This window comes from Mus musculus, chromosome 3, assembly GCF_000001635.26.
Source record: "Mus musculus strain C57BL/6J chromosome 3, GRCm38.p6 C57BL/6J".
NCBI lineage: Eukaryota > Metazoa > Chordata > Mammalia > Rodentia > Muridae > Mus > Mus musculus.
The window spans coordinates 154,747,758-154,768,747 of record NC_000069.6 but is presented as its reverse complement, the minus strand read 5'-3'; the positions used below and the strand labels follow the sequence as shown (position 1 = coordinate 154,768,747).

The window sequence follows — 20,990 nt, the reverse complement described above, 5'->3', positions numbered from 1 at the left end:
AGAACGGTTTCTGAAAGGTTAGTTTGGAAGTGATTCTTAAGGAGTTCCAGCTTTATTTATTCCCATTCTCTCGTGCCTCTTCTGTAAACCATGGTGACAGAGAATTTCTTTTTCATGACAAAATTGAGTGTAGAGAAGGACTGAAGGAAATATTACCCGAGGTCACAGCAACGTCTCCGGAGCGTCCTTGAGCCTGTTCAAATATTTTACCCACTAAATACATTCCTTAGAGATTTTCTCTTCTTTGTTCAAACAATCATTTTCCAAGGGCACGAAGAGTGGCAAATTATTGATCATAAGGAGGGCAGAGAACTCACCTATGCTGTAAATTTACCTCAGTGAAGTTTATAAAGTGACGGGAAAGGCTTTCTTCAAAATTCAATCGAAAAGCCCAATTCTTCCTAGGTTTCCTTCTGTCATCTCCTGAACCATGTAAAACTCCTTGTTCTTTGGTGAACACTGGATGAAAACACTACACACACACACACACACACACACACACACACACACACTGTTTGCAGATGTATTAGTAAGATATTGTCTCCTTCAACAGAAACATGTGGAGACCAACACTTAGTGTCCTAATCTAGAATCTTCCTAGACATAGTGTCTGGTATTTCCAAAGCTAGTCTAAGGTAGAAGCTATGTGACCTGAGATTGACTGTAACTTCAGACAGGCACTTAACTACATTGACCTCCGTTTATGCTTGTCGATAAAGCGGTGAGAATAACTCTCCTCTCTGGCATTACCCCAGGAATCTAGGAGGTGCAGATGAAGGCAGGCAGTCTGCAAACCCACACACTTAAAAGTAACGCCCAATAAGGCTGCCCTCGTTTATCTGTTCTTGTCATTCAAATTCTACAAGAAAATAACACAAAACTTCTTAAAAGTCAACTCTTCTTTGTCAAGCCTGCAGATGTATTGTTTTAAATAATGAATAAACTATGGGGAAGAAATCAGTTTTGCTCAGCATAATTTTATTGGTGTAATATTTGCAGAGATAAAATTTACTCAATCAAAACATCACAACACTGAATTTCACAGTGAAACCCACATGCAGATTGTAGAACTACACTACAGGCTGGGCTGATGGAAGGTGTTAAGTATAAAAATAATCCAATGCAATTTCCATATAACACATCGCACAAAACTCGCTTTTCAAAGTGATTAAGGAGTTTCCAATCTTTCTCATCAGTACTGTGTTTAAAGTGCTCTGTGGCAGAGGGGCAACACCAGGGGCAAATCCTGTAGAAGGCACAGTAATGTGGGTGAGTAACACGTGGAACCACATGTGGAGCAGATGATATTCAGTCACAAACACAGAGCATGGGGCAGGGAGGCTGTGGTTGGATTCCATTGACTTGTTCTTCAGTGGGGAGAGGGAAGTCTTCCAAATACACTGCACACAACCATACTGAAGTGAGCTGCAGGGTGACTTCATCATTTTTATGGTGACTATCATCTCCTTCAGATGACCACACAGGAGGACATGTGGATCAGGAAAGGAACGGAGACAGAGATGAACTTGACAATACTCCTGTGATTTGCTTTGCAACCAAGATGAGATTTGTTGTAACCAATGACCTACCTCAGCAGCGTTTAGGCTGTGGAACACTTTAGAATCACCTCCAGGGTTTCCTATAACAGCAGTTTCTAGTCCACCCTCCCCAAACTCTATGCAGTTTCTAATTATGGGAAGAAGCAGGCGGTAAGCTTGATGTATTGACGTTCCTGGTGAAATGATCTGTCTATTCTCTGTGCCAACATGTCTGCTCTGGTACAGCTCTATCACTGGTTATCACAAAGCTCCATTGTTCATCAAAATTAAAACCATCTATAACAACAGGACACCTTGACAAGAGAAATACAAAGCAGATGGCAGACCACATGACTCCTCAACTTTGGCTACATAATAGAATCAAGAAAATTAAAATATTGATGCATTTAAACCTAGATATATCTGAAGCTTTTGTGGGGCAAGAGTTCACTCATCAAAGTGCCCCATAAAAGGTTGATTCTCCTCCTGGCTGGGAAATTGCTGTCTTGGAAATTTTTCTTCTCCTCACTTTTTAAAAGGGGTCAACACTGTGAGCTTTGGAGCATGGTCTGTGTTAACGGAAACCCAGCCCCTCAGAACAGGCTGATACCCAGCAAGGAAATGTTATCTGGGTGCCATCTGGAGAGCGGTTGTGCTGCTGGCTTACTGTGCACTGTGGGGTCACTCAGGTTTGAAATAACAGAACCCTGGAGGGTGGGCTGCTGATCTTCAGGGTGACATCAGGTACAGACAGTGTCAGATAGACCGCATCTTCCCAGAGTGCGTGTGATGGACCATGTCTTCCCCCTGTGGCCATCACACCCCTCTCACACTTACCTAGATTATATACATATCTCATTTACATTTGTGAAGCCTGGTAGATAATGCTCCCAAGAACAAAATGCTGAGAGCCACACATTTCTTCTCCACCAAAGAAAACAGTGTTCAAACACATATAAAGGACCTTTTCAGGAAGGTTTGCACATTACCTTTCCCACCCCTCAGGTGTAAATAGGAAGAGGTAACCTTTCCAAGAGACAGTGAATTTCTAAGGTGGCTAAGATACAATACCCATGCATGAAATTGGGAGTAATATTTTATATCAGATAAGTGATTAAAACAAAATCAAGCCATCAGCCTTCTGGTAATCTTTGGTAAAAGTCAGATGTTTGAATAAATCATCACTTTGATTTAAATATAGGCACACTATCTGTGTGGAATGTTCAGTACTCCCCCCCCCCCAGTTCTCTGTTTGGGGCCACAGCAACCTTGAGGGGACATCTACTTGAGCTATGTCATCATGGTTACTAACCTACTGACCAGTGTCAACAATTGAGACCAGTTCAGGCCAGCAGTGAGCTAAAGGAAACCCTGAACTCCTGGTGAAGAACCCACACTGCATCTTTAACCAAGACAGTTTCACAATAGCCAGGGAAGGACAAAGATAGTACTGATGATAAAATCACTCCAAATAATAGTAAGTACGTGCTAGCAATGTGATGATATCTTGGAAATGACAGACTCTGTAAAATAAATATATTTTGGTGTTTACTAACACCATTCAAAACGTAGGTATTTTAAACATTGCATATTAAATATGTATAGCAATTGTAATCTATGCATGGGAAACATACATTGATTAAGCTTTGTAAAACATCAGAGGTAAAAGCACAGAAGCATTACAAGATTAAATGTCCACACACGAGCTTTATCCCGTCCTTCAGAAACCAAAGCCGTGGTGGCGATTTGGGAGGAATCGGGGGGGGGGGGGGGTGTGGATTTTATGTGTGTGTGTGAAAGAAAGCTAATGTGGAGAATTCGAAAGTGACCTTTAACTCTTTCTTTCTGGGCTCTGTAACTGAGGGCACATTCTTCTCTGCATGCTTTTTAAAATTCTCATACAATATATTTTGGTCACACTCTGTCTCCTCCCTGAGCTCCTTGGTGTCCGACTTCTCTCTCTGTTGTATATTTTGTCCTTGAGCCTTGTGAGACTTACAGACCTCACTTCAGCAAACCCCCGTTTACAAAGATGGCGTGTGAGTAAAGGACCACAGAGAGAGCTCCTCTGCCTCCTCTGCGTGCTTTAGCGCCTCCCCGTGTCCACCAGACCCTTCAGGCCAGCTCGGGGCTGAGCAGCATGGAACTGAAGAGCACATAAGAACATGGGAGACACCAGTGAAGGCTGCGTCACAGACAGGAGACCCATGCGAGCTTTCTAGATGTCCTGGAAACACACCAGACTGCAGCTCACCAGCTGTCATGAGACCTCTTACTCAAGGGAACATCGGCCCTCTTACGTTCTCTTTGCAGTCTCTCTAGATGCTTCTGAGTTCTAGAAAAATCCAGTTTCCTTGGAGGTGCTGCCTCTAGACACACTCTGCTAAGCTGTCTCTCTCTGAGACACTGATTCTCTGAACTCTTCAGCTGCTCCTGACTGGTGTTCCTCGTCCTTCCCTGTGGACCCTGTGTCCTCCCCAGCAGTACCTGTGTGCCGAGAAGCCTTTGTTTCCCCTCCCTCTCTGTCCTGCGCTTCAGGAGCCTGTTCCTGTTCGGTCTCCACCATAGCCCCTGCTGATGTCACTTCCTCCACCACTGCTACCTTCTCTGTTCTTGGCGCCATATCCTCAGTGCCCGTCCTTTCTTCCGCTGCTGCTTCTCCTAGAGCCTCACCTGCCCCGTCCCAGGTTTCCTTTTGAGCATTTGCAGCGGAAGAGGCCTCAGGGATCCCGTCAGCTGACTTTGACTCTGCCGACTCCTCCTCCTTCTGCTCTGCAGTTGGTTCTTCAATTCCTCCTCCATGTGGATCCTCTTCAGCCTCTACTATGTTTCCTCCCATGTTCCAGTTTTGCCCTGTCAGGCTGCCAGTCACTGTCCCTGGAGGACACTCTTTATCCTCGCTCCCTTCCCCCTGCGGGTTCTCAGCCTTGGCTTCTCCACAGACCACCACTGCCCTGGTGAGCCTTTCCCCGGAAAGGTTTCCCTGGGTCATTCTCTGGATGTCCTCTCTTTGTGCTTGCAAAGGCTGGTCTTCCTCCAGTCTCTCTGACCCCGCACTGCTGTCCAGCTCCTTGGCAGCCCACTCTTCACATCTGGCTGTGAAAAAGCCCTCTGGTCCCTGGGCTTTGTCTGCTTCAGGTCCAGGAGCTCCTAACAGCCCTTCTCCATCATGGCTGAGGCCCCTCCCCTGAGGCCACAGAGCCTTGCTCTCCTGGCCTGGCAGCTCCTCTCCTCCTTTGTGTTCTGTGGCTGTGGCTTCACTCTCTTTTGGGGATTTCCCAAACTGAGGTGTTGCTTCAGACAAGGTAATGGCTCTTTCTTTGGGAGGATCTTCTAGAAGCTTTGTAGCCTCCCCCAACTCAGTAGCCCCTGTGGGTTCTACATCTTTGGCATGAGCTTCCATCTCAGGGCGGGATGCACGGTCCTCTTCCTCAGAACCCACTTCCTTCGCTGTGCCCTCCTCTTCCCCTTTAACCTTTTGCTCTCCTAACAAGTCTTCTGTCTTCAGCACCTCGGGTCCTGTCTCCTCTTCTCTTTCAGATCCAGTTTCCCTCAGAGGTGGCGTGAGCCTCTCAACTTTCTCTATGCCTCCAGCTGCAGCTAATTCCCCAGGGAACACTGCTCGCAGATCCTGTTCCGCGGTGGATTCTGTGTCAGCTATGACGCCCTCCCTTGCTGTGTCTTCCTTACAGAGTTCATGGTTGCCCCTGAAAACCTCCCTGGGGCTTGCTTGGACTTCTCCTGTTGAGGCGCTGATGGGAGCTTCTTCCAGAAAGTCCTTCCTCTCTGTGGCTGCTCTCTCTCCCCCGAGGACTGTCTCTTCAGAACCAGCCTTTCTCTCTGGCCCTGTGTCCTCCACAGGCCCCACGACCTCCAGCTCTGTAAGAGCTTCCTCTTCACCTTGGTCTCCATCTGTTTTGGGGGAGCCCACCTCCCTCTCTGCCTCCTTCACTTCAGAAGTGCCTACTTCTTTCAGAACTGCTGCTTCCTCAAGAGTCTCTGAGTTGAGCCCTCCACTGTCTGTGAACTCTGCCTTCAATTCTTGCCCAGCTTCAGAAACTGCTCTTTCTTTCTCCATCTGTGTCTGCAGCAAGGCCTGCCTGTCCAGGTCCTCATCCTTCTGTCTGTCTCTAGCCTGCTCTACACTTAGAAACACAGAGCCTTCTGCTGCTACCTTTCCTGTGGGAATCAACTGCTCTTCCCCATGCCTGCTACTTCCTTCTGTGCCTGCCTCTGCCTCACTAGCTATGTTCAGATAGCACTCCCCTTTCTCTGTAGACTGTTCTGCTGATGCCAGCAGAACTCCTGTAGGACTCCTCTCCCCTAAGAGAACCTCCGAAATCCCTGCTTTCTCCCTCAGTCCCACATCCATGTTAGCATTCTGGGGATAGCAGGTACCATCTTCCTGCATCCCTGCTCTCTCCCTCAATCCCAAATCCACATCAGCACCCTGGGGATGGTGAGTACCATCTTCCTGCATCCCTGTTCTCTCTTCCAGTTCCACATCCATGTCAGCATCCTGGGGATGACAGGTACCATCTTCCTGCATCCCTACTCTCTCCTTCAGTTCTACATCCATGTTAGCATCCTGGGGATGACAGGTACCATCTTCCTGCATCCCTACTCTCTCCTTCAGTTCTACATCCATGTCAGCATCCTGGGAATGATGGGTACCATCCTCCTGCATCCCTACTCTCTCCCTCAGTCCCACATCCATGTCAGCATCCTGGGGATAGTGGGTACCATCTTCCTGCACCCCTACTCTCTCCTTCAGTCCCACATCCATGTCAGCACCCTGGGGATGACAGGTACCATCTTCCTGCATGTCCACTCTCTCTCTGAGTTCCACATCTATGCCAGCATCCTGGGGATGGCAGGTACCATCTTTCTGCATCCCTGATTCCTCCCTCACTCCTGCATGGGCATCAGTATCCTCAGGCTGGGAAGATTCATCTTTCTTCATGGCTTCTTCTTTCAGTGTGTGCATCTCTTGTGCATCTTGCTCTGGTTGCTCATTTGCGCTGATGGCTGCTCTTTCCTCTGTCCCTAGATTTCCATTCAGTGCCACAAAAAGAGACAGGGTGGGAAGGGAGAGGGAGAGGAAAAGAGAGATATGAGAAATAGGTCACTTAGATAAATGTGTACAAAGCAGAAAATAAAATATAGAATTTTATAGGCTATGTATGAGATTTTATATGTCATCAAGGGGGACACTAAAGTTATATATCAAACCTTCAGTTGATAAGATGTTGTTAACAACATGGACCATGATTGGAAAATGCCTTTCCTTCATTGTGAAAAGAAATGCTTTCAAATGTAATGGACACATTAATATAAAAATTGAACATCAGGCATGTTGAAGTGAGCAAACACAACACTCCCCACTACCCTTATATCTTATTATCAATACATTATCTCACAATTACAATGCACAATATACCCTACTTTCATTTCAAATATTAATACTTGAAAGAAAACATTTCAAAATAAGCAGAAAAGTATTTACATGTCTTCAAACTCATAGCCTCCCACAACATCAAGAGTACCTCTACCTCAGTAGACATTGAGACATGGAGCCATTGTCCAGACATAACAAATATATCACATACCACCCCAATATGTTAAAGCATCTCTGGTTAGATTCAATCATCAAAAAAAAAAAACCTTTATTGTTGAGGTATGGCATTTTAGTAGAGATGCCAATTTGTATTACATGTTGGGTTACATGCCATCTATGCTTAGAAATCAATGAATTTGTCAAAACAGGACCACAGAGTGAGACTGGACTTTGTGGTGTGAGACAGTGTCCAACATAAACAACATTCCTACAACACCGCTGAAGTATCTCACAAGTTCTGATGTAAGACTCCCTGGAGAATCAGGATCCCCAGGTCTGCTATGTCTTTGAAAGGTCGCTTGGGTTTCTGAGTATTTACTGTGTTACTCATCCTTCTGAACGATGCATGCAGGATAGATGAAAGTGGGTGACAGCAAATTCCCAACTGAAGGCTCAGAGACACAGAGCTTCCAAGGCATTATCTCAGCAGTGTCCATTGCATTAATGATTTATTAAATATTAAATCTGATATATGATTGTGTTTCTGTCTGGTGTGTGCATGTCCAAAGCAGGACCAAACTGGGTCACAAGACACCTCTGTGGAGCACTTCTCTTCTTCCACCTTCCTGTGTGTTGCAGAGGTGGAATTCAGTCACAAGACTTGGCACAGGAAATGTCTTTACCCACTGAGGCATCTCTCCAGCCCAGTTATTCTAATATTTTTCATTTACAAACCAAAGTTAGGACTGGGGAGATAGCTCAATCAGTAAGGCATGCTGTGTCCAGGTGCTGTAGTCCACACCTGTAAATTAGCGCTAGGGATCAGGAGGTAGGTGGGGTCCTGGGGATTGCTGGCCCCTCCCACTATGTTACGTGAAGGTTACTTACAGGTTCAGCAAGAGATCCTGTCTCAAAACAAACCAAACACAACAACAAATGAAACAGGATGAACAATGCTTTAGAAATGACAACCACATGACCTCTGACCCACATACACACTTGGACATTCACCCACACATGCAGGTACACGCACACACCAACATAGACATCGTGGTGGTTTGGATGAGAATGAATCCCCAAAGGTCATGTGTTTGAACATTAGTCATGTGGTTTGAATACTTGTTGGAACTGCTTGGGAAGGATTAGAAGGTGTGGTGTTTTGGCTTGGAATTTCCTCCCTATGCCCCCTTCTCCATTCTTCAATAGTAATATATATTCTGTACCATTGTGTATTGCAAGCATTGAGTTAGGTTTTTTTTTTTCTTTATTTTACAGGGGTTTAGAATTAAAGTATTGCCTTGAAAATCAGAAGACACATAGACTTGGATACATATGCAATGTTGACACTGTAAAAGCCTACAGGGATTCTTGAAGTAGGACTAAGTTAGTTTTGTGCTATGATGTGGCTACAGGCCTATGGGGACAAGGAATTGGAATTTGGTAGGATGAATGAGTGTCCCCCATAGGCTCATATATTTGAATACTTGGTTTAGAATGATTAGAGTGTGGCTTTGTTGGAGGAAGTGTGCCATAAGGGTAAGCTTTAAGGTTTCAATAGACCAGCCATTCCCACCGTTCTCTTGTGCCTCCTCCATGCACATCACGTTAGCACTGGGTGGCCTGTGTGCTGCCATCATATGCTTCAGTCCTCTCAAACAATAATGCAAAATTAAACTAAACCATTTTCTTTGATAAGTTGCCTCGTGCGATGTCTATTCTTGGTTGTCAACTTGACTACATCAAAAATTAATTAAAATGCAAAACACTGTACACACCCATGAGAAATTTTTTTCTTAATTAAATCATTTAAGTGGGAGACCCACTTATAATACAGATCTTTGAGGTGGGAACATCCACCTTTAATTTGGCGATACCTTCTTCTGACAGCCTATGTAAAAGACACAAAAGAAGGAAGTTCTGTCTCTTTGTTTTCTCTTGCTCTCTCTAGTAAGTCCATTTCTTCATTGGCATCGGAGCCTACTTATTCAGAACGCAAGCACATGATAAAGACTGGATGAGATTGTCGGGCTGAACAACGATGATTGGATTAGCTGGACCACAGTCTAAAGATCATTCTAATAAATCCACTTTCTGTACACATAGAGAGATACATTTTACACATTGTTATCTAGAAAACCCTGACTAACACACTTGGTCATGGTGTTTTATCACAGTAATAGAAAATTACCCAAGACAGATAGACAAATACATACACATGTACATATACACACAAAAGGACACATGTACAGATTCTATGAATTATTACAAATTATTCTACCAGTATATAATGTAAACTTATGCAAACATATCTTCCTTATTTTCTTTGCGCCCTTGAGTTCTCACTTTTTTTGCATTTGTATATTGTGTGTGTGGGGAGTGGTTGTTTGCATACCACAGTGTGCAAATGGAGGTCAGAGGTCAGTTTTCTCCCTCCACTGTGTGGAAGCCAGGGACGGAACTCAGATCGCCATGTTTGGTACTGAGTCCTTTATCTTCTCAACTTGGCCTTGATTTCACTTTTTGGTAACTATTTTACCTATAGTACTGCCAGTGACAATCTAAGAGAAACCAAAACCCTGGTCTTATCTTCCCCCTTTCCCCTCCACACACTCTACAATGTTGACACTCCACTCTTCAAACATATTCTTTGTTGTCTGCCTCAGTCTCTTGCCAGGTAGTACTACAAACCACCTGGATAATAGGCAAAAAAGAGCTGACATGACATTCCCTTAAAATCTATACTTAGAAATATGTTTTTACATTTTTACAAAGGTGTAAAAATTTAATAATCCAGGTCTCTCAATGAGGCTAAGGTTGGTTTTTATGAGTCATCTACTCATAAGGGATTCAATTGGTAATTTCCAAAACTGTACATAAGAGCTCTGGAGGGATATGTAGAGTCAAACTGCCTGCCCAGATGGCATGTAGCAAAGTCACCTGAAAAAAGATGTAGTTCATTTTTATTTCACTACAGACTGTGACTGATTTAGAACAGAACTATGTTGGAACAATGGTGAGAAGCCCAGGATGTCAAATTTCTTCTTAGTTTATCTGTCACTGTTCAAATTCCTGCCCAAAATGTTATTGAAAAGTCAGTTATGGAAAACACTTAAATAATGTCATCTGGTTTTTAAACCTGCCCTCTAAATTTATGGATTAATTAAAGAGCATTCATGAAAACAGGGGAATAAAATTGCCTAGTCACCATGTAATAATATACTGTCTAAATTCTGGGAGAAAATGTGCTAATGACACCCAGCTGAGCTATTATATGAACACACACAGCACAGAGAAGTCAAACAGAGCATTCCCAAAGCACCAGAGAGTGGGTAATTGAAGCCTTCCTCAGAGATAGCAGTGAGTAAAAAGAGTAGTTTTCATGGCAATCTCATGAGCTTTGAGGAAGCATTTTACAGAGCAGTATTCATCAACAGGCCCACTGGATCTGCGTCTGGAGCATGTGCCTGGTGGGTGGGGGTCGGATAGGCTTAGTGCACATGTAGCTCTTGTGTTTACTAGCTACACGAACCTAGCAAAAGGCACTTCTCTAAGCTTTCATTTTCTTACCTATAAAATGGTAGTATCCATATTCAAGTGGCAAAATTCTTGTGGCAGTCAATAGTGTTGTTTGTGTGGTCAGTACTGCATCTGGTTGTAAGAGCCTCATGACCCCCCCCCCCTTTTTTCTTCCCAAGGCCTAAACTTCCTTCCAGGAGTGCAGACTCCTCGAGAACATCCTTGTGTATAATGTGTGTTTGGGAGGTTCACCAAAATTCCTCTAAAGGGATGTCCCTCCAATAGTTCAGCTTCGCTCTCCTGTGACTCCACTGCAAATGTCACCTGACCCTTTCATGATGACCAAAGCGGAAGGACGTCTCTCATGTACCTTCTATGGCATCCATGAAGCTGTCTCATCGTGCTTGATAACTTGTGTTAAACATTGGAGATGCGATGATGTGGTAAAAAGAATAAGTTCCCAGCCACATATACATTCAAACCAGAGTGATTTTAGAACAGCATTCATCGCAGACATAGAACATTGAGCAGATGTGTGAGTCACGTTCGTTGACTTGCTGCTTAGTTGGCAATCCTGAAGATGAGCTATCAGTCCCATTATACATCGACAGCACTGAATTCTTCCCTAATTCTGAAAAGGCTGAAAAGTTTACACGAACCCTTGTAAAGAATGATCTACTGGAGCTCTTAATGTCCATTACCTTGTTATCAAAGATATATTCACCTGTTTGGTCAGTTAATGGAGAATATGGCTATAGCATATGATTAATCTGAAAATTAACACCAGAAATTTTATTTTTGTTTTTTATCTTAAGCATCAATGCATTTTTTAAAACACAGCATTTATAGCTAATTTCAGTATCAAAACTCCTCTTCAGGACTCTGAGCCAACTCCTGCCATCATATCCCATATCCATTAGAAGAGAATAAAATTAATTATAGTTAATTTAAAAGGGGCAAATGGACAAAACAAGGACTTGAAGATGAAAGACAGAGACAGGGCAGCATCTGTAGAGAATTCCTAAGGATCGTCACTAGGTAACAGCCAGCCCTTACCTCTGCCCAGGTTGACCTCCGGTTTCCTCATGGGTGTCACCCCGTCATCTGTGGGGCTAAGTCCAGGAGCAGTGTTAGAGCAGCAGTGACCAGGTTCCTGGGCTCCACCTGTTATCTGTCCAACTGATTGGAGAGCACATAAAATATCAAAAAGCATAAGAGAGGCCATAGGAACACCAGCATTTCACATCATTCAAGCAAGTGGGATCAATTTAAATTTAAACAGATTCACATGAAAATGTGACTTGTTTCTAAAAATAGAGATCAAACAGACTCCAAGCTATGATTCTTTTTTTTTTTTTAGAGGAAAACACAGCACACCATAGTCAATCATGAAGGGAGGAGACACATGCAAAGAAATACTTCCATTAAAATAAGACAACAGCCAATGTAGTGATAGTTGCCAAGTGCACATGCCATGATGTGAGTGGAGAAGCAGCTGAGTTGCCTTTTGCTTTTTAGAAATGTGTGTTCTCTATTTGATGACACCAATCATTACTGCTCCTTTAGACGGCTAACCCTACTCCTGCTGACCGCACCCGGAGCATTTCATCCATTAGTAGATTTAATGATTTGACCCCAGTGCTCACCCAATATGAACAGAAGCCATAAGAGGCTGCCACGGAATTCCTATCAGTGTGACAGTACACACTCCTACACGCATTTCTATTCTATGATGCTTATTATTACCATAGACCTCCAAGGCACAGAGGTCCAGGTTCAAATTCCATGCTGTTTCTTTGGCTTACCTATCTGTCAAAAGAGATATGGAATCAAAGGTATCAGAGGGATTAAATGAAGTACTGTATACAGAGCATGCTGGGCTTCCCTGTGCTAACAAGTGCTTCTGTGGACTTGATAGCAGTATCTACTGCTGCAGGACAGGGTCAATAGTAAGCATTTTGCATATTTTGTCACCCACACCCAAGCCAGCATTGTTTACCAAATGTAAAGTCAATTACATTTGGTTTTACTGTCTGACAATTCTGTCTTCCTTACTGCTGGCCATCTGAAGGCCTGTGCCTCTAACATCCTAACACCCATAACGATACATCACCTTGTGGTTAACTCAGTCAATAATATGAGACTGAGATCTGCTTTCTGGATCAATCTCCAGTCTGGCCCTCTACTTCTGTGCCTGCCCCCCCTTTCTTTCTTCCTCTTCCCTACCCTCTAACATCATGATCCAAGGACTATGCTTTGAAGGAAAAAAAAAGAGCTATTATACCATCTCTAACTCTTGACTAGTTTAAGATAAGTTTCTGAGAGGTAGCTAATGGTTTGGGAAGAAATACTGTGGTATCTATGGTGGATCTCAGTGGGTGAAATGATGAATTGATTATTGATCTTAATACAAATGTGGAAACAAAAAGAGGAATGTCATATAGCTCAGATATATTGTTTACATTTTTCTTTCAGCCTTAGGTTTCTTCATACATCCAATACACAAGCTGAAATATTTACATACCACACTACAGTTTGGAGACCTCTTTCACTTGTGACAACCCCATTAGAGTTGGATGTGTTTCTAAGTCAGCTTTAGGGCATTAACAAATGGAGGATACATAACGCACATATCATTTTTCTAATATGATGCCATCGTAATATGGTGTACTTAAGGCTTAAGTAAGCAGTGGTGTGGGGATTTGCGTAACAGTTCAGTTGACTCAGTGAGGGCCATCACCATGATGCTAAGGCACAGGATGGAGGTTGACTCAGCAACTGCTGAACAAGGCTGAATTTTTGCAGTAGCAGCAGACATCTGGGTCTATCTTAAGTACCAAAATCTGCTAGGAAATGAGGGTTTGGTTTTTTGGGTTGTTTGTTTGTTTGTTTGTTTGTTTGTTTGTTTTTACCAGAAAAAAAAAGCCAAACTCCAATGGACAAATACTACATGTTCTCTGTCACATTCAAGCTCTAGATGCAAACTCACTTTTGTTTGTAGATAAGAAAGTGGGTGGTGGCTTGGATTGGAAGTAAGAGGTCTTGGGGGATAGAAAAGGCAGAAAAGATCCTGTCATGGGAGAGGCATGATGTAGGAGAGGTGTTTGTGAGGGAGGAGGGGAACCAAGAAGAAGGGAGTGAGGAGGAGGGGACAGGTTATAGTTGAACCAGAAAAAAAGTGCATTATATGTGTAATTAAATCATTAAAATGTTATGTTAACTAAAAATGTTGAAGAAGTATGGCTAATAACAATATAATTAGTAGTAATGATAACAATAATAAGAAACAATAGTTAAATAGCAACCACTGAAACAAAAACTAGTCTAAGAAGCTATGCATTCATCTCACCACTATGACTCACTCCAAGTCAACAGCGAGGCTGTCTTCTAGTGAGTCAGGGCTGAAGTTACCATCTGGCTGGTATGCTGACCTCCCCAGAGGGGAGCTCCAGCCCTGGTCAGGCCCTCACTCCCCTTCCTGCCATTGTGAAGGAGAGTGTCGTTTCCCTAAGCTGTAGCATCACTGCAAGCTGACATCTGGGAAGAGTTCTTACAGTTTCTGGGTGTTCCCTTCCCCTTTCTTGTGAGAAATGACCTCCAGGGAGATCCTTGTGTTTTCCTCGAGTGCTCTTGTCTAACAAATCCTGTGGATGGTGCAAAATCTGGATAGAGAAGATGCCTGTGGCTCAAGAGAATACTTGAAACTTTCAAAGTACAGTCTTTTACATTCAGTTCTTCCTGATTTCAAACACAATGGAGAGAGGGAAACACTAGGCACAAGAGCTCATATCACTGATTGCACTGGTATTCTCCAGATTTTTCTGCTTTTTCTTAGATGTTTCCAATTCCCCCCTTATCCTCTGCTAGAGAAACAAAATAAACTGTCCCCACCTTAAAGCCTACTGAGACTACTGAGATGCTCAACAGCAGATGAAAATGATGCCAATGGTTTGATCTAAAACCCTTAAATCATCAAAAATTCATGGAAATAGAGTGAAGACATATTGAAGTCCAGTTTCAGCCCACAGTCACCTTGGAGAGTATCTTTGTGTCTTGATCATTCTTTATAGATAATCATTTATCGTCTCAAAAGCTCACCACGACAAAACTCACACCTCACATCATGTGCCTCCACGGTGGACGTGTTCTGGCGTTACCTTTGACATTGAAGTATGGCCCACAGAACCCAGAATTAATTACAAACTCGAGGCCACAGCTGTTCAAGGGCAAATTCTATCCCCCTACTATGGTGAGCGTCATTCTTCTTAAACTTTCTGATCATGTCATCTGTCCACTCTTAAATTTCCAGTGAACATATTTCCCATGGCAGAATGAGTACTGCACAGTGTTCTGTAAGTCTGCCTCTCTGACCTCACTTCTGTCTGTGTCCCTCTTCCCCTGTCCATCCCCCTCTCCCCTCCCCTTTCACTCAAATCCATTACACCAGCTTCCTCTCCAAACGTGTGCCAGCAGCACCTCTCCAGCCCAGGCAGCCTCTTAGCTGACCTTTAGATCTTCTGCAGGTGATAGAGTTGCTGCCCTCTGCCCTGCATCATGCCATCTACCCTGCATCATGACCTCTGCCCTGCATCATAACCTCTGCCCTGTATCATGACCTCTGCCCTGCATCATGACCTCTGCCCTGCATCATGACCTCTGCTCAAATGTTCTATCTGCAGAGAGGCCAGCCCTCAAAGGCATCCCCTAGATAATCAGGTCTATGCCCCCTGATAACCCACCATGCTTACTTTCCATTTGGTAAACATATTTCCTCCCTGATTTCAACCTTTGTATAGTCATGGGCTTCATGATATTCACACCAGGAACAGTGTTTGGCAGAAAGCATATGCTTGGTGCACAGTGGCAGAGGGATTTACTGGAACAGACCCTGAATGCTTCCACAGTCGTTCAGACTTTATACTTAGACCTCAGCTCAGGAGGTTTGTTTTTCCATTCAGGCCTGTTGTGTCCTGTACACATAATTACAAACCAAATCTTACCTTAGTTATTTTTAATCTACACATAAAAATACAAATAAAGCTGCAGATATTGATGGAGCACAAACTCAAGTCCCTAGGTTCAGTTCCCAGCAACAAAAACACACACACACACACACACACACACACACAGAACATACTTCTGTAAGCCTTTTATATTTTATATTGTAGCTAACAGAAAACTATTCTTCCATTACTTTATGTTCACACTCTGTAAATATATCTCTGTAAATTTTCTAGGATCATGAATGTTTTGATAGCCACAGCTACACACATGAGAACGACGGGAAGTTGTGCAGAATAAGCTTTGACTCTCACCCTGCCCGCCTCCCTGTGATAGTTAAACTTTGAGCCAATTGTTTATAAGTGAGAAAAAATGTTTATAATGACCCATGAAAAATCTGCAACTTTTTATCCAGGAATTTCATATAACCTATCCTAAGGAAACATTTGTGAATTTGAAATAAATTGGGTAATCAAACATTAAAGTAATGTTAATCATAGTCAATATTTAAAATCTATAATAATGAAATGGAACATATATAAGCATTCAACAGTAGGGAAGTGGTTAGCTTCTGAGGAAACCCCAGAATGCCTACTCAAGGCCACGGAGGACTGATTGTGGTCACACATTGAAACATAAGGTAGGTCATGCTTTATAAGTACTTTCTAAATTTATAAAGTATGACAATTAACTATAAAATGTCAGTTTGAAAATTTAAAAACTGACAGAACATTGAAAGAAATTTTGCATTTAAAATGCATGAAAAATATGTAAACTTTATTTGTAGATGTTATTCCATGTGTATTATACAAAAATTAATGAAAAGCAAACATTAAAATTAAACTTAGCTCATGCTTTAAAGCTTAACAAAGATAAAAGCTTATCCCTTGCCATCTAGTGACAAGCCTATATTAATAAAAAGATAACAAAACATTTGTGAAATTAGAGATATCAAGTAAAAATATTTGCTACTATATTGAGAAAATAATAAACAAATATACTTATCATTTCTAAAACATGAGAAATAACATCTACTGATATGCTCAACATCAGTTACTTTCTTCATCAGCATATTACAATCCATTTTATAGAACCTTATTTTTCAAAACTTATCTACTTAAATAAATACAGGTAAAAACTTATGCTTCAAATATTTCAAATAACTTGGCCCTTTCTGTCATATATTTTGATACGTGGTATTTATAGGATGAGTTATTTACTCTAAGTTCTACTTTTGGCTGCCTATTGCCCATGTCAAGTAATTCATGCATGCTTAATTTATTTCGAATATTTGGAACATGGAGTAGTTTTGCCTTCTTAAAAAGCCATGTCCTTATCTTCCAAGTCTATGAGTATCACTTGGCATTGCAAACATGGTAAAGAGCCTTGATGGGAGGAGTCTGTTGTGCACCTATGTGCACTTATGAGACAGAGGCAGAGGGGCAGGAGATAGATGAGGCATGGCTAGGGGAGAAAAAGTCTGAGGGAAGAAAGACTTAGAGATGGTACAGCAGGATTTGAAATGAAGCTGATAGGAGATTGACCCAAGTTAAATGGGAAACTGGAGAAGAGAAGAGACTAAATTTTCCTCAAGTGTCCAGAATCAATGCAAGCCATCCTTTATGGTGGTTTTAACTCTACAGGGCTCTGATTTTCATCCAAGAAGCACTGCATAGTTAGTATGTTATCTCCGACATTAAGTCTAGTCTATTAGACTTTATTGTAACAGTATATTATTATAGCACTAATATTAAAGTTAAAGAAAATACTTATTTAAATATATTATGTTCCTATACATTGCATTAATATGTATAATATGTGTACTGTTCTTGAAAGATGTATTACTTACACATATGTGTATGTATGTACCTACACACAGCAGCAACATAAAATATATGCACATATATACAAATATATGTTTTTCATATATTCAATAACTTGACATTAAGAATATATTTTACCCATGTTATGAATCTCTTAAGTATGAGATGGCCTTCTGCTCATCTTAAGGAACAGAGAATCTCACCAACCTTGCTGATATTTATATTATGCAGCTGTATTGTGTACTGTGGGCCACAGAATGGGAGCAGTTTCTAGGGTGGTTCTGGAGTCCCTGAGAGTGCAGATCTGCTGAGTGGCAGGATTCTCCAACTCCACTGCAACCACAGTGGGCTTTCCTCAAACCATTACCCTTAATCCCAGACACTCATTTTTTTTCCAAATATATGTGATTTATCACTGAAAGAACTTTCAAAACAAATATTATCCTAAAAACAGTCCATATATCACTTTGTTTGAATTACAGTAAAGCAATAAAGTTAAGAGTATACACAAATGTGAGTGTAGGCACAGTTCATCAAACCCCGAGGGAAAGAGAGATTGGAGCAAGCTGCTAAGAGAACATGTGTGCCATCAAAACATGGAGTGGGTTCTGGACTTGGGCAGAAAAAGGGAGAAAGGACCCAGGATGGGGGAAAAACTGTCAACAAATACAAATTGCACATGCAAATATCATAATGAATTCTAATACTTTGCATGCTAATTTTAAAAAAGATAAATAACCAGTTTTCTGAAATTAAAATAATGACAAAAATCAATGTCACATCTGTGTGTTTTTCCAATGCTGGAGCTCAAATCCAGGGCCATGCTCTGGGCAAGCTCTGAACTATTAAGCTGTGTCCTCAGCCCACATGTCAGCCTTCCTTGTTAGTAACTTGCTAAATTTCCTAGATCTGTTATACTATACCAGAATATAATGACTAAATCCAAGATCAAAGATTTTAATTATTTTTATCAAAGTGTTTCAAGAATATTTTAATAGAAATTTTAGTTTGCATAAGACAAATCCTTTTGAAATGTCAGTACTCTTTGTAGAATAATTTGAGGGCCAAGATTGATAGGCCTAAGAAACTAAATCCCTCTGGTCTTTTGGACCATTTAAAAGTATAAAATCTTTTATAGCTTATTTTTAGCTTATACTACCTACTTTTGAGGGCATACTTGCAGGTCATGTCCCTGTGTAGATCACCAATCCAGATCACTTTGCCTTGTGCCCCACCCATCCAAAGTACCTTGCCTTGTGTCCCCACCTTTAAACTTGAATCCAGCCTTAACACAGTCCTCATGAAACCTTGCTTTCCTTTTTAAAAAGATCTTGAGATTATAATGTAATTTCATCATTTTCCATTTCCTTTTCTCTCTCTGATTTTATATGTAATGACCTTAGCCCCGTCGTTGACCCTTCTTAACATGTTCTGGTATGAGTTTCCCTTACACTTTTGTTTTGGCTATACTAACATGATACACTACAAGATTGCATTAACAGTTCAACAGGAAGATAACTGTTCAGTACAAACTATTCCTACTTTTAAAGATCTAAAAAGTATAGCAATTAATAGGACTCAAAGTTTAAAAAAATAGCTGGACTTTGTAATATTAAAATGTGAAACAAATTTATCGTGGAACCCTGAAGAATGGCTGTGGCATAGTCAGGGGGAGGGGCAACCAGGGAAGGGCAGGACCTGGAGGTCTGGTAGAGTTCAAGGTGCTCTTTGAGAAGCAGCTGTCAGGCAGGTATAGTTCACCTGTCTACACACTCAGCTCAGTCCCCTACTTGCTTCTGAGAGGTGGCAGCAGCCTGTGGCTGCCCATGCATCTGTGGTCCTGGGGACATGCTGCCCTGCATCCTAAATGTCCCTCTTCAAACAGGACCTGCCCATGTACCCTGGAACCCCCAGGATGGTGAAAGAGCTCAGAGTCAGGAAATATTTAAGAGTGAAGATTGAAATATCTTGGAGGATCTTCATATTTTTTATCAAATCTAAGTTACAGTGACAGGGAAATAATAGAAGTCTCTAGAAACTCTAGAACCACCTCACCTGACCCAATGCAGAATGCCCTTGGCTGTTCAGTTCTCAGCAGTGTGACCCTCTTAAGAAATAGCTGCTTCCCCTAGGACAGAGATGGCAGTGCTTATGAGCTGTAGTGAGTTCATATCCAATGTACAGCCATGCATAAGACATGCTGAGCACCATCCATGTGAGCTGTGCACATACAAATGTATACATGATTCAGAACAAAGAGCAATGTTAGTATTAATCTCTAAAAGGCCAGACAAATCTTTGACTTCATACATGCATTGCGTTTTATTTGATTCTTGAGATAGAATTATCATAGGAAGGAATTTACAGAAAATAGGAAACAAGCTATTTAAGAATGACGAAGTGATTTTTAAAATGCAATAGAAGGGAAATAGCAAGCTGAAAATACATGTGTAATTCTGTGACAAGAAGAAAGGGAAATAAAGAATCCTTCCAGAATCATCCAGCCGATTGCTCTGGCAGTAGCAATGACCAAATCAGCTTCCATGCACAGGTACAGCGGCATGTCACCTCATGGGCTGTACTTACCCTCTTCTTCCACCCCAGGGAGGCCTGCTTCCTTCTGGAGCTGACTCTTAGCCCTCACCTCTGAAGAAGCCACCCGCCTAGGCTCCTTGTGTTCACTCTCCGATAAAGCTTGGATTCCCATAGTTGGTTTTCCCTCAGTAACATGCATACCGCTGAGCTCGGTCAACCAAGGTCCGTTATGCCCCTCGGTGATTTCTTGCTCTTCGATCTCAGTTTCCAAGTACTTCTCGATTGGAAAGTGTGGTTTTCCTGGGTCATCATTTTCCCGCAGATCCTGAGAAGAGGAACTTCTGGAGCTTCCCTCTTCGCTGACAGAGTCGGCTTCCCCGCCCACCTCTGTAGAATCGTCTTCACTTTCGCTAGAGTAGGGGTGACTTCTAGATGAGATTGATGACATGGTTTTAACATCTACAAAAACAAAAACAAAAAATGATAACATTTTTGTTATATCCTGAATTTATCAGCTGACATGGAACTATATTGGGAAATAACCATATAAAATCTTTAACAAACGTTAGGGGAAATTGTTCACTTTTTCAATGCATTCTGTGTTATCATAATAAAAGAAAAAAATGATCTATAAACCACCAAGGTTTTTTGTTTTATTTTGCTTTTTTTTTTATTTATGGGGGTCTTTGTTGCTTTGTTTTGTTTTGTTTTCTCTTGTTATCTTGATATGGAGTCTCCTGCACTGCCTTCATTCTCCAAGTGTCCCAGCTTCTACCTCCCAAGTGATGCTACTACACCTGTGCCCCATATCCAGCTTATGAGCAATGAAAGATTTTTAATAGACCACATGTCACTGAAAACCAACTCCAGGTTTGACTTGTCTCTGTGAACTTCTAGAACGGCTATACACATTTTCGTTATTGGAAATTTTGAATAAGGGTTTGTTTTTTATAAGAACACACATTTCCTTCCTCTCCTGGTTAACCACGTCAGTAATTTCAATTATTTTATCTACTTTAA

At 41.9% G+C, this 20,990-nt stretch overlaps 1 protein-coding gene across 6 annotated transcripts in view; it reads right to left on the bottom strand.

Moving 5' to 3' along the window:
• Positions 1-957: 957 nt before the first annotated feature.
• Positions 958-20,990, bottom strand: part of Erich3 (glutamate rich 3) — a 104,060-nt gene continuing 84,027 nt past the window's right edge. For 5 of the 6 annotated variants that reach the window (XM_030252519.1, XM_030252520.1, XM_030252521.1 and 2 more), the window contains 3 exons: positions 20,022-20,429; positions 11,668-11,790; positions 958-6,584 (listed from right to left, as the gene is read on the bottom strand). In XM_030252519.1, coding sequence (XP_030108379.1) covers positions 3,922-6,584; positions 11,668-11,790; positions 20,022-20,429 — 3,194 coding nt within the window. In that variant the 3' untranslated portion in view covers positions 958-3,921. Of the gene's footprint in view, positions 6,585-11,667; positions 11,791-19,735; positions 20,430-20,990 lie in introns of those variants that run through there. The other variant, NM_175176.3, reaches the window with a different exon arrangement.